The 13,215-nt window shown below is 46.9% G+C and overlaps 1 protein-coding gene across 2 annotated transcripts in view; it reads right to left on the bottom strand.

Annotated features, from left to right (window-relative positions):
- The window catches only part of LOC144829004 (uncharacterized), a 391,507-nt gene that overhangs the window by 246,794 nt on the left and 131,498 nt on the right, over positions 1-13,215 (bottom strand). For both annotated transcript variants that reach the window (XM_078687693.1, XM_078687694.1), the window contains exon 7: positions 6,990-7,097. In XM_078687693.1, coding sequence (XP_078543819.1) covers positions 6,990-7,097 — 108 coding nt within the window. The remainder of the gene's footprint in view (positions 1-6,989; positions 7,098-13,215) is intronic.

Below are 13,215 nucleotides of genomic sequence, written 5' to 3'. Positions count from 1 at the left end.
AAGCAGCCGTTTGCTGGCGCGGGCCGTGAGGCCCAAGGACTTGGCCGTAGCCCTGGAGTCCTTAAAGCGCTCAAGCGCATGGTCTGCCTTGTCGCCAAAGAGGCGACGACCATCAAACGGCATGTCCATAAGGGTGTTTTGGACATCAGCCGATAAGTTGGCGGACCTCAACCAGGCGTGGCGAATCGCCACCGTCATTGCCATCGCTCTGCCCAGTGAGTCCGTGGTATCCAGCCCAGACCGGATGAAGTACCATGCCGCATCTCGACCCTCCGCAAGGGCTTGGGTGAGTTTAGTCCGGACCTCCTCCGGACATTGTGGCAGCACGTCCGCGACCGTGTCACACAGAGAGTGGGTGTAACGGACCAAGAGGCACGCGGTGTCGACTGACCGCAGCCCTAAACTCAGGGAGGAGAATACCTTTTTCCCGTATTGCTCGTACCTCTTGGATTCCCTATCGGGGGGAGCAGTCGGGAATGCGGTATGGGAGTTAGAGGCCTGGATGACCAGGCTTTCGGGGGTGGGGTGGGTGGACAGGAAGCAAGGGTCGCCAGGAGCCGGGTGGTGGCGTCTGGCCATGTTCCTATCTACAGCAGGCTGACCTGTAGCGGGCTTGGACGAAGTGCCCAGAAGAACGTCAGGCAAGGCCTCATTAAACAGCAGCAGAGGCTCGGCCGAGCTTGCCTGCGGTTTAAGGACCTCAGTGAGGTTAGTCCTCACGGCCGCGACAGGGAGCTCCAGGCCGAAGGCCTCGGCCGCCCGCGTCAGCACCACACTATGGGCAGCCCCCCTCCTCCGAAGCCACAGTAGGAGGGGAGACAAAACCAGTGTCCGGCGAGGTGTCCAGACCGCTGGCCTCCCCTAGCTCACCTGTCCAGTCCTCAGACCCCTCCCAATCCCCCTCGCCACCCATCTCCTGAGACTCAAGACAAAAGGATGGGGTTGGGTCATAGAAGTAAAAATCTCCCATCGGCGTCGAGAGCGGCGCCGGAACCCGAATCGAGGGAGGGATCGGGGACGACACCCTGGGGGCCGGCGCCGGCAAGGTCGTAAGGTCACCCGGCGACGACCCGGATCCGGATCCTGCTGGGTCCTGTGGCGCCGGGACCGAAGTCACCGGTGGCGTCGGGACAGAAGCGCCCGACCCGCTGGGGCCCCCAGTTGAGGCCCCTGGGCCCGAAGGCGCCACGGAGCCCGACTGAGGAGTGAGCGACCTCATGGCTGTGAGGAAGGCCTCGATCTCCTCCGGCGTCGCGTTCTGCCCAGGGACCGACGGGTATGAAGCAGGCCGCGGTGTCGCCCGAACCCTGGTCGCGTCACGCGAGCGTTCGGGGGAGTCAGTAGAGCGATGACGTCTCTTCGACTTCTTGTGCTTACCTGAGGACTTCGAGCCCGAAGACGACCTCCGGAGCTAGGGTGGCTCCTACTCTGCGACAGTTCCCTCGACCTCCTCGCGGACCGGGACCTCGAGCGGCACGGGCCGACTGCCGGAGCTTGAGTCGCTTGCGGGACCGCTCCCGCCTAGCTTTAGACGTCAGGGCCCGGCAGTCGGAGCAGGTCTTGTGGTCGAGGCCCAGGCCCAGGCAATGAAGACACCGGCGATGGGGGCCGGTAACAGACATCAGTCGGTCGCAGTCGGCGCAGGGTTTAAACCCAGGTATCCCTACCAGCACCGGAGTCGTTAGACTTTGAAAAGGATCAAAAATGATGGAAAAAAAGTTTAGTCACAAATTGACTAAGGGGTATCACTTTTTCCGGATCTGCGCTTGCTGGCGCAGAAAAAAGAAGAGCAGACGTCAGCGCGCGAGGGCGGCATCTAAGTACTTCGGCAACGTCATCCGGGCACCAACGACGCCGACGAAGGACGCGGAGCCGCAGACGACACCTACCGACGCGCAGGGGTACTGCTACGCAAAAGTTTCCGGATCCGGTCTGACGCCTGGGGATATTCTAAGGTAAGGAATCTAATACTGACCTGTTTCTTTCAGATACATGTGTACAGGAGGAGCCCTGTATTCATGTCCTCAATGTTTGAGACAAAAAATACTCATGGACTTCTGAACAATGAGTGTAAAAGCATTAAGGTAACATGTTGTTCCTGTTTATATTTTGCACGCTTTACATAAACCTGTATTCCCTATGGGTGTTTGCTTTTTTCTGAATTAAACCGCAAATAAACATGTTTATCCATTGTTTGAATTAAATAACGTTATAAGCTGTAACTGGTCAGTGAAATGCTAAAAATACTAAAAATCGGTATGTTTTGCTATTTCTAGCCATGCCCCTGACTCCGCCCACTGATCCAATCTTCGGTTATTCCCGCCCCCCCGATTCTCCACACACAGTTCCCCTACTTTTTTTCCCCCACTTCGACCACTGGTGTGAATACCTGGACGCAAAGGTTGGGCATTCTGGTGTGTGGCGAACAGATTAATTACTTGGCGGTCCCACATGCCAAAGACTGGAAGAAGAACTTGAGGATGAAGTTCCCATTTGTGGATCTGCTGTGTCTGATGACTGAGCAAATCTGCTATCGGATTGTGTACACCTGGGAGGTGTTGTGCAAGGAGATACATGTTTTGCGGAATGGCCCATCTCCATATGCTCGGAGCTAGGTGCGAAAGCTGCAGAGAGTGTGTTCCCACCCGTTTCTGTATGTAGTACATTGCTGTCATATTGTCTGTATGAACCACAACAGCTTTGCCTAGGAGGTGGAGTTGAAAAGATTTTAACGTTAGAAAGTTTGCTAACAATTCCAGGTAGCTTATGTGGAATTGTTTTTGTTGGGGGGGTCCATATGCCCTGATGCATCTGCTGTTAGCACTGTCTGTGGAACCGGGTCGAGGAACGACCGCCCTACATGAACACTCGCATTGGTAGGGAGTGTTGAGGCTGAAATTTTTGGATTAGAGCCTCTATGGCAATAATCCTGGCTGGATTGGAGTATGCTAGAGCTTTTGAAGTGTCTATTGCAGCTCCTAGGCATTGTTGTATGTTGGACGGTTGGAGATGGGATTTGGCAAGGTTTATTGCGAATCCCAGCGAATCCGAACGGGAGGACTTTGAATTGGTAGTGTTGACCATCTATCACAAACCTGAGATATTTCCTGTGAGCGGGGTGAATGGGAATATGGAAGGAGGCGTCCTTTAGATCCAGAGTGGAGAGAAAGTCTCCCTGTTGAAGTAGTGGAAGCACCTGTTGTAGAGTGACCATGTGGAAGTGGTCTGACTGAATGTAGAGGTTTAGTGGCCTGAGGTCTAGTATGGGCCTGAGAGCCGTCCTTTTTTGGAATTATGAAGTAGAAGGAGTAAACCACTGTGCCTTGATGAGGCAAGGGGACTGGTTCTAGTGCGTGTTTTTGTGATAGAGAGAGAACCTCCTGTTTGAGAAGTGTTAGATGTTCTGAGGACATCGGGTGCTGTCAGGGAGTGCTACTGCTGCAGGAGTCTTAGATGATATCCTGTTTAACACCGAGAGGAACGGTCTGAGGTTGAATGTGGGTGACCTCTTCGTAAACATCCCCATCCCTGACAAAAACGTTTCGCTCACAGTTAAACGGTTAACTGCTCCACCAGATATGGGCTGGTCGAAAGCGGCAAATAGCATGCCATACACTCACACTTCCCTACGAACGGTGCAGGTATGCGGTCCCTGACCTCAACTTGTATTATCGGGTCGTGCAGGCCCAGTTCGCCAACAACTGGTTCCATCCTGATGCCCATATAGCCTATAGCAAGCCCGAGCAGGACCTGGCGGACCCTGTCCCACTAAATGCGATATTCCCACAAGGAATCGGCTGGACCCTACTGACGTAAAAACTCTCGCTACCACATGTTGGGCCTGGCGGATACTTAGCAGACTTCTGGGATCTGGCTCTTTGTTTTCTGCTAAACTTCCGGTGCCTCACAATCCATGGATCCGAATAATGTCAGAGAAATGAGTACAACGTACCTTATGAAAGCTATGCCTCCACACATTGGGAGAACTTTTCCTGGATGGACACATCAGAACATTAGCAGAGCTATCTATCTGTTTGGAATTATCCCACATAGGTAGATTCATTATCAGTAGACTGGTGCTTGGCATGGTGTTTGGAATTATCCCACATAGATAGATTCATTATCAGTAGACTGGTGCTTGGCATGGTGTTTGGAATTATCCCACATAGATATATTCATTATCAGTAGACTGGTGCTTGGCATGGTGTTTGGAATTATCCCACATAGATAGATTCATTATCAGTAGACTGGTGCTTGGCATGGTGTTTGGAATTATCCCACATAGGTAGATTCATTATCAGTAGACTGGTGCTTGGCATGGTGTTTGGAATTATCCCACATAGATAGATTCATCATCAGTAGACTGGTGCTTGGCATGCATTAATCCCGTCCTTCTCCTCCCAGAGGAATTCCCACCTGTCACACTCCTTATAACAGACAATACCGGCTCACATCTGGTCACTAAACTGTACCGCTCTTGCAAGACTCCGATGCAGGTATAAAATCAGGGGGCACTGCACCACTGGGAGGAAGACCTGGGACAAAAGCTCACAGTCAAAGAAAGGGCCTGCAGCCACGCGCAAATGAAGCGGGTCTAGCCTAACCACCAATACAAACTCCTACACTTTAAGTTTGTACATAGATTTTATATCACCCCCATGGAACTGGCCAAATATGACCTCTCTAAAACCTTGCAGTGCCCCAAATGCCACCACCCAGGAGCTGACTTTTCCCGTATGACCTGGGCCTGACCCATCATTATTATTGGAAATCAGTGTTTCAGGTACTATCAATCATGATATCCACTCACACCATCTCTCAAATTAGCCCTGCTGGGCACCGTCTCCGACATCCCGGTCTGCTATCGTAGGTTCACACCTATAGCATTGTTACTGGTCAAAAGGGGAATTGCAGTACACTGGGGGGCCGCCTTCATCCCACAAAAGAGGCATGGCTCCGTAGCATGGCATACTGTGGCATGCAAACCGAGATTTACTCTACATTGCAGCATCCACCTCCCGCCCCAAGGACATTTGTACCTATCTTTGCTCTTTGCAACTCTATTCCACTGCATCCTCTCCCCCGACCCCTCCAAACTCCTGATTATGACCAGAATCCTCCCGTTTCCCTACCCTTCTCAACCCACCATCGGTCTGTGCTGCACGACGTCCCATGAGATTCTCATGCATGTACATCCTCCTACATGAATAGGTCAAATTGGACTTTAATCCTCTTTAACACAAAGCTGTTTGTGACTTAAACTTACAGCGAGTGTTTATACTCTTCCCTTACCACCCCACTGATCCCTCTATATGTATGATATTATATGTTTCCTATCATCTTTTTATTTAATCCTCTCATGAGCTGTTAAGTACAGTTTATAGACATGACTTATTATGTAACTATGGATAGTTATGCCATCTTAAGGGTGCGATGTTCCCCTTCTTTCATAAAATGAGTTTGCCCTCCTTTTGTAGGTTTGTTTCTGTTTCCTTAATGCAGCAATAAAATGAATTAAAAAAACTTAGTGTGACACTTACATAACCGTATGACACATCAAAACTAAATATTTTTAAAAGGACCGATTTGAAATACAGTTAAAATCTTCATAATATATTCAAAACTGCAATGTAAAAATGGATTTTTAACAGCGCCATTCTACAGTTGAAACATTCCATAAAGTCTTATTGCACTTAATAGGCCCATACGCCTCAAATTTCCTATTTACACCGTTGTGGATTAATCCACAATTTAATTTGAGCAAAGCAATCAACTAAGTGCAACGTGCCTGAAAGGGTTCCTCTATTATCCTAATACCAAATGATAGACATGGATGTAACACAGATTAAGAACATGCGATAATGTACAAAACATCATTATAAAACCACAAATCTATGATTTTTGCATATCATCAGCCTGGTTATCCATTTTAAGAAAGTGAGTAACTAATTAACAACAATATGTTCAGTTAATAATAAACCTATAATGTGCCTCATTTCATATTCCTATAATGTGCCTCATTTCATATTCCATACTTAAAATCACATAGTAACAGTCTTAAAATGCTTTAAACTGATTCAAAGTTCAGAAAGAAGAAGAAATTATTCCGTTATATTCCCCAGCCTGTATCTGATTCTCCCACTTTCAAAATTTAAGGATTTTAAAGATAATTCTGGGGTTTTAGTTGGCCTTATGATGCAATTACCATTCAAGCGTGGGATCGTTTGGCTAGGGCCTCTCGATCCATCAAGGATGATACTTTTTTACTAGTCCTGTTATTCACTATTGAATGCGCCTTGAGAGGGATAAAACTCAATTGTTCTACACTAAAAGTAGTCATGACCAGAATATTCATGAATACCGTATTTCTAGGGTCGCTTATAGCTTGCCATACAGTTGTCATCAGATGGAGTTAATATCTTTATTTAGTTTATAACAGAATTTCAGAAATGCCCAGAGACTAAACGGCATAATTCTATTTCTGGTGTTCAGACAACCGTGATCAATGGCTCAACTCTGACAACTTAATTGGATCCTTTAAAATAATGTAGCCATTAACTGGCTGCAAACACTCAGTTTTCAGCAATAGTCATAATGACCCATAATTTATTCTAAATACAAATATCAACGCCCTTGTTTGCCTGACAAAAAGAAACCCTCTCTTACTAAAATACAGTGCAACAGAGGCAAATTAATATGAATGATACAACTGTAACAAATAAAAAATGCTCCCCATCCTCCAGATGTGCAACTACCCAGCGTAGAACAGCTTACACTGGAACTCAAACATAACAGTCATGACAGCATGTGGAAGCTATAGATTGAGCACAGTTCACTCAAGATAAGGTCTTACTGAAGGCTATGTGACCAACAAAGTGAAAGCATACAATGGCTTTCATCTACAATGACATACGAATTATAAATGAAACAATCCAAAATCCAAGTTGCAAAGCTTAAACAATCTAGTTCAATAAGGCGATCAAACTCACTGCATATGTTTGTATCCCTTCTTCTTCTTCAACCTCCTTGGCCAACTTCTTTATAACTGCCACGGTCGGAGCCTGTACACCTTTTATGAGGAGTGGAAAGTGCCTGTTCTGTTGAAGAAAACACAATGCAATTATATGTACATTACAGCGATGTAATAATTTGAAGTAGACTGTTAATCTTATACTAAAGAGAAACTATATTAGATTAGATCTGGCATTTTGTTGGAAACGGTCTCACTGCTGCGTTGCCCAAATTAGCTTTTAAAATAAGATGGGTTGTGGAGTCATTTATCTAGTACCCAACAGCTAATGTACTCATCTATCCACCCAAACAGTATACTACCAAGGATTGCCAAATCAAGGGGAGGCCAAACCCATTCAAGCCTACGGCCATAGCTACTTTACTATTATATGGATCATTGCCCCAATCCCAAAGAACCCTGTTCACCTTCAACACATTTAAAAAATGTCTTGTGCCAACAATATCCATTGCTCCCATCCATATGCACAGGACTAACATAAGGAAGCATAAGGATTGTGACATACCCTGTAAGCATCTGCTCATGGCATGTAGTGCTGTAGATGAACATGCTCTGCATACTCCTGCCATCTAGATTCTGGGTTTAGAGTTGTGCAACTTATTTTTCCTTGAATAACTCTTTCCAGTCACGAGGTAGAGTCACTACTCCTCTTGGGGATACTGCGCATGGACTCCTTAGATAGACTGTTTTCTCACAGGCGGGTGGGAAAGGAGTGTAAGGAATATGTAAAAAAAAAAAAAAAAAAAAAAAAAAAAAAATGGATGTCAATGCTAAATATGAATGTAATGGAGAAATGTGTAAAATTCAACTGCAGCAGCAACAGACGTCCAGAGAGAAGGGTGGGCGCATGTGAATCTACAGTACTACATGCCACGAACAGATGCTTAGAGGGTAAGGAACAATCAGTTTGATGGCATGTGTGGCTATAGACACATATGCTCTGAATAGACTGAAAAGCAGTCCCTCCGTTAAAGTAGTGGCTAGTGTGTGGGAGTTGCAGTAGTTTGAAAAGGGGTACACTGGCCTGACTTATGCTGGCTTGTTGGCGTGCTTAAACAGCCACACAAAAGTGTTTAGTACATGTGTGTGGGTTAGACCATGTAGCTGCTTAGCAAAGGTAAGCTATGGGGGTTTTTCCTAAAAATACCATATGTGCTTTCTTTTTACGAGTGGAATGTGCCCTGGGAGTTACAGGTAATACGTCTGAATGGATTTGCCTATCCATCTAGCTATGCCTGACTTGGATATACGATTGCCTTTTTGGGGTGAAGAAAAAGTTTAAAAAGAGTTGTTTTGTTTTCCTAAACGTTTTAGGTCTATCTTAGTAAAACAGGAGACCTCTTTTTACATCCAGAGTATAAAGAGCTCTTTATGCTACCGAATCAGGGTTCAGGTAAAAAACAGGAAGCTCAATTGATTGATTGAGATAAAATTCAGACATTACTTTAGGTACGAATTTAGGATTAGTACGAAGAAAACAAGTTAGTTACTTACCTGTAACTTTGGTTCCCCAGTATTGGTAACTTTCATAGATTCCCATGCTTTGCATCATTCCCCGTCGTCGAAATGGGAGCCTCGGTAAATACAAAATATCAGAACCATAGAAACAAGAGAAAAATAGGCCTAGGCCTCATCTCATTTTGTATCCTATCGCCCTCTTTGTGGAAAAGAGACCAAACTTGTCAGAACCAATCAGAACAGCCTCACCCCATAGAACCTTCCTGAGAGAGCTCAGATTTTCGTAGCTGTTGTGCAAACCGCCACTATTTCTGTAAAAAAAACTGAGCTTTCCCAGGGGAGGAGGGTGGGCGCATGGGAATCTATGAAAGTTACCAATAGTTACAGGTAAGTAACTTGTTTTCTTACCCCAGTATTGGAACTTTCATAGATTCCCATGCTTTGTATCAGAATAGCCAGCAGTAAATCACCAAAAGCACATTTTGTCATACATAAACATATAGAGCATCACTGAAACAAAATGTGCAATACAGGAAGGAGGTATTGTAGGGAAAGCTCACCTCTCACTGAAACAGAGTCCGGAGGACTGCTTGACCAACAGCAGCGTCGTCTTGTCCTGCAGACTCTAGGCAGTAGTCCTTCGTGAAGTTATGAGTACAGCTCCACGTTGCTGCCCTGCATATGTCCTTGATCAGGACTCCTGAAAAAAGAGCCACCGAAGATGCCACTGCTCTTATGGAATGCGCACGAACCTTTCTGCCCAGAGGTTTGCCTGCTTCCTGATGGCAGAAATGAATCGCACTGGAGATCCAGCGGGAAATGCTCGCCTTTGTTAAAGCACATCCCTTCCGTGGAGCGCTATAGGCAACAAACAACTGTGATGACTTTCTAAAGGACTTTGTGCGCTCCAAATAGAATTTCAAGCATCTTTGAACATCCAAAGAATGCAATGTTCGTTCCGCCGGAGTTGAAGGCCGCGGAAAAAATTATTTTAAAATCAAGGGTTCATTCAAGTGGAACTCGGAAGGAACCTTCGGGATGAACCTTGGATTAGTTCTAAGGATAAGAACATCTCTTTTGAATTGAAGGAAAGGTTCAACTATGGACAGCGCTTGAAGCTCACTAACCCTCCTAGTCGATGTTAGAGCTAAGAGAAGGGCTAGCTTCCAAGAAAGGAATTTCAAGTCCGCCTTGTGAATAGGCTCAAACGGAGCCTTCATTAGTTGAGCCAACACCAGATTGAGCTGCCAAATTGGAGGAGGTGGACAAACTGGAGGATACATCCGAAACAGGCCTTTTAAGAACTGTTTAATAATTCTAGAAGACCGTAGAGAAGGACCTGATGCAGTTCGCCTGAACCTTGAGATGGCTGCCAGATGCACCTTAATTGTAGAGTGAGCCAACCTAGACTTAGCCAACGATAGTATATATGGCAAAACTTGTTGAGGAAGAGACTTGTAAGGATGGAGACGTTTCCTCCGACACCATAGGTAGAATCTCTTCCATTTTGCTTTGTACGTCTTATTAGTACTTGGCGCTCGAGCCTGGGACAAAACCTCTCTACATTCTCTGGTGAGATTCAGATGTCGGAATTCTCTGTATTCAGGAGCCACGCTGTTAAATGCAGCGACCCCGGATCCGGATGGAGCACCTGACCTTGATCCCTCGATAACAGTGTCGGAACTAGTGGCAGGTGAATTGGATGATCCTGAGAGAGAAGAAGTTTTGTGTACCAGAACTGCCGGGGCCATGCTGGTGCAATGAGAATCATCTTGCATGGCTCCGCTTTGAGTTTCCGGAGTACTCGTGGAATGAGAGGAATTGGTGGAAAAGCGTAAAAGAATGCGCCGAACCAAGCCATGGAAAGCGCATTCCCCAAGGATCCCTGATGGTGTCCTTGCTTGCGTAGAACCGGCAGTTGGCGTTCTCCGGAGACGCAAAGAGGTCTATGGCCGGTCTTCCCCAGACAGAGAACACTTTCTCCAGAACTGACTGGTTCAATTCCCATTCGTGATTCGCCTGTTTCCGGCGACTTAGTGTATCTGCTGTAACATTGAGAGAGCCTGGCAGATGTTCCGCTTGTAGAGTGACTTTGTGAAGAATAGCCCAATCCCAAAGTCCTTGGGCTTCCTTGGACAGAGTTCGAGATCTCGTCCCCCCTTGCTTGTTGATATAGTGCATGGCCGTCGTATTGTCCGTCCGGACCAGCACTGTGTGATTGCGAACTCTCGGGAGGAAAGCTTGCAAAGCCAACCGAACAGCTGTCAGCTCCAAAAGATTGATGTGGTACTGACACTGTTCTGGACTCCAATGTCCACAGATTTGAAGTTCCTGGAGAACTGCTCCCCAGCCTTCTAATGAGGCATCCGTTAGGACCATAGGAGACGGTGGAATTCTGAATGTTAGTCCCTTGGCGATGTTCTCTTTCACCAACCACCACTCGCATGCCTTTGCCATCTGCAGTGTAACCAAAATTTTGTCGTTGAACGAGCCCTCTGCCTGGCACCATAATGGTATGCAGGATGAAATAGATCCGAGAAGGGACTTGTAGCACCGAACCGAAAGGGATTTCTTTTTCTGCACCTGGCAAGCTGAGAGCATCAGTTTTTGTTGACGTTCGTCGGAAGGACGAGCCTTGCAGTCGTCCGTGTCCAAAACAGCCCCTAGGAATCTTGCGGACCTGGAAGGTAGAAGAACTGACTTCTTGTTGAGCTGAAGGCCCAGGTGAGTTAACAATTGGATACAAGTGGAAATGGCCCTGGAAGCTTCTTGGAAGGATGGAGCCTTGACGAGCCAGTCGTCCAAGTAGGGGAAAACCTCCAGGGACTGCTTTCTGAGGAAAGCCGCCACTGGTGCCAGCACCTTTGTGAAAATCCGTGGCGCCGATCGAAGGCCAAACGGAAGAACTCTGAAATGGAAATGGCTCTTGCCTACTGTGAAGCGCAAATATTGCCTGTGAGCTGGGTGGATCGGTACGTGGAAGTACGCATCTTCTAAATCCAGAGACGCCATACAATCCCCGGGGTTCAGAAGAGGAAGAATATCCTGGAGAGTGACTATCCTGAAAGACAGTTTGATGAGATAAGTGTTGAGCTCTCGTAGATCTAAAATGGGGCGCCAAGTATCTGCCGTCTTTCGAACCAGGAAGAACCTGGAATAAAAACCTCTGCCCCTCTGAAAGAAAGGTAAAGGCTCTATAGCCCCCTTGGTGAAAAGCTGGTGGGCTTCGAGGCGTAGCAGACCCAGATGTTTTGTTTGATTGGCGCCTGGAGCTCTGGTTGGAGGAAGATCTTGGAACTCCAGCACATGGCCACTCTGAACAATATTCAGGACCCACTGTTCTGATGTTATTTATCTCCAGTTGTCCAGACAAAAAGATATCCTGCCCCCTACCGAGGTCACTGTCAGGGGAGGAACAGTAGAAAGAGTCAGGAGGCCGCTATTGCCTCTTGGCATTGTCACGAACCTGGCGATTCTGACGCCCTCTCTGAGGTTGGCGAGAGTAAGACGCCGATTGGCCTTGGCGTTGATTTGAATATTGAGTCTTGAAGCAGGCCTGGGCTTTCCAAAATTAAACCCAGGGTCCTATATATAATGTACCATTGCAGGCACACTGACTCAGTGTAACTTCAGAACACACTTTCAGTCCACCACTGTTCCTCCATGCATTGTACCCCAACATATAACCAGCACACATACTCAGTCTATGGACACTGTTCAGCACTGAACTTTTCCTATATTTAACTAGGGTGTGCTCTTTACATAAACACAGCCAACAGAGACACACTCCGTATGTGCTCTCTGCACAACATTTCCTCCTTCATGTATTTGACTTCACACATGCACATATACACAGTGTGCAGGCACGACACAGCTCTACATCTCTCATGTAATGTATCCCTCTCAGGCATATATAGACCCAGCACATGTACTGCAAAGCACTACTCCATCCTTATACTTCACCTTTCACAGAAACACATACATTCAATGCGCTGCTCAGCAATCCTGATGTAGGCCAAGTGTAGGAAGGTGGCTACCGGACTATGGTTACCCCAGATTTTTTTGCCTTGTGTTTAGCTGGTTTTTGACTTAGTTGGCCTGGTTCCCTGCTAATCAGGGCCCCAGGCTGTCTGCTCTCTCTGTAAAATGGATTCCATGTACCCTAGGTGCATAACTAGATTGGCTTGGGTCACCTTATCAGCCCCTGTACAGAGCACTATAGGTGCCAAGGGCATAGGTGCATCCAAGGCCTACCAGGGGCTGAAGCATATCTTTTGCCACCCCTGGCTGGCTATCTAAAATTGACACAACTGGCTGATCACTCAGCTGGGGCAAGGTGGTGTAATCACCCCTTGCTTAGATATAGTATGCCTAAATCTAAACCTATCTGGACACATATAAACCTGTGAGCCACTCCTATGGAAGGCCTTATCAATCCTGGAGGCAGAGTGCGTGGTTTAATGTGAGATGGGGCTCTAGCATGAGCTGAGCCTGTCTGCAGCTGTCGGGAACAACTCCCTAAGCTGTTCCGGGATAATGCCATACCATATACTCTTAAGTGCATTATAATCCTCGCGGTTATATAGCAACTTTGGTTTGGCTTTATCAAAACATGTCGTGTAAGGTGTCATACGATTTGGAATACTATCCCCTCGCCAGTCCTGGCGACGGGGATAGCATTCCACCCCTCTAGAGGGAGAAGACATGTTACTTTGCTTAAATGCGGT

Source organism: Lissotriton helveticus, chromosome 4_1 (assembly GCF_964261635.1).
Source record: "Lissotriton helveticus chromosome 4_1, aLisHel1.1, whole genome shotgun sequence".
Classification (NCBI taxonomy): Eukaryota; Metazoa; Chordata; class Amphibia; order Caudata; family Salamandridae; genus Lissotriton; species Lissotriton helveticus.
This window is presented reverse-complemented; position numbering and strand designations above follow the sequence as displayed.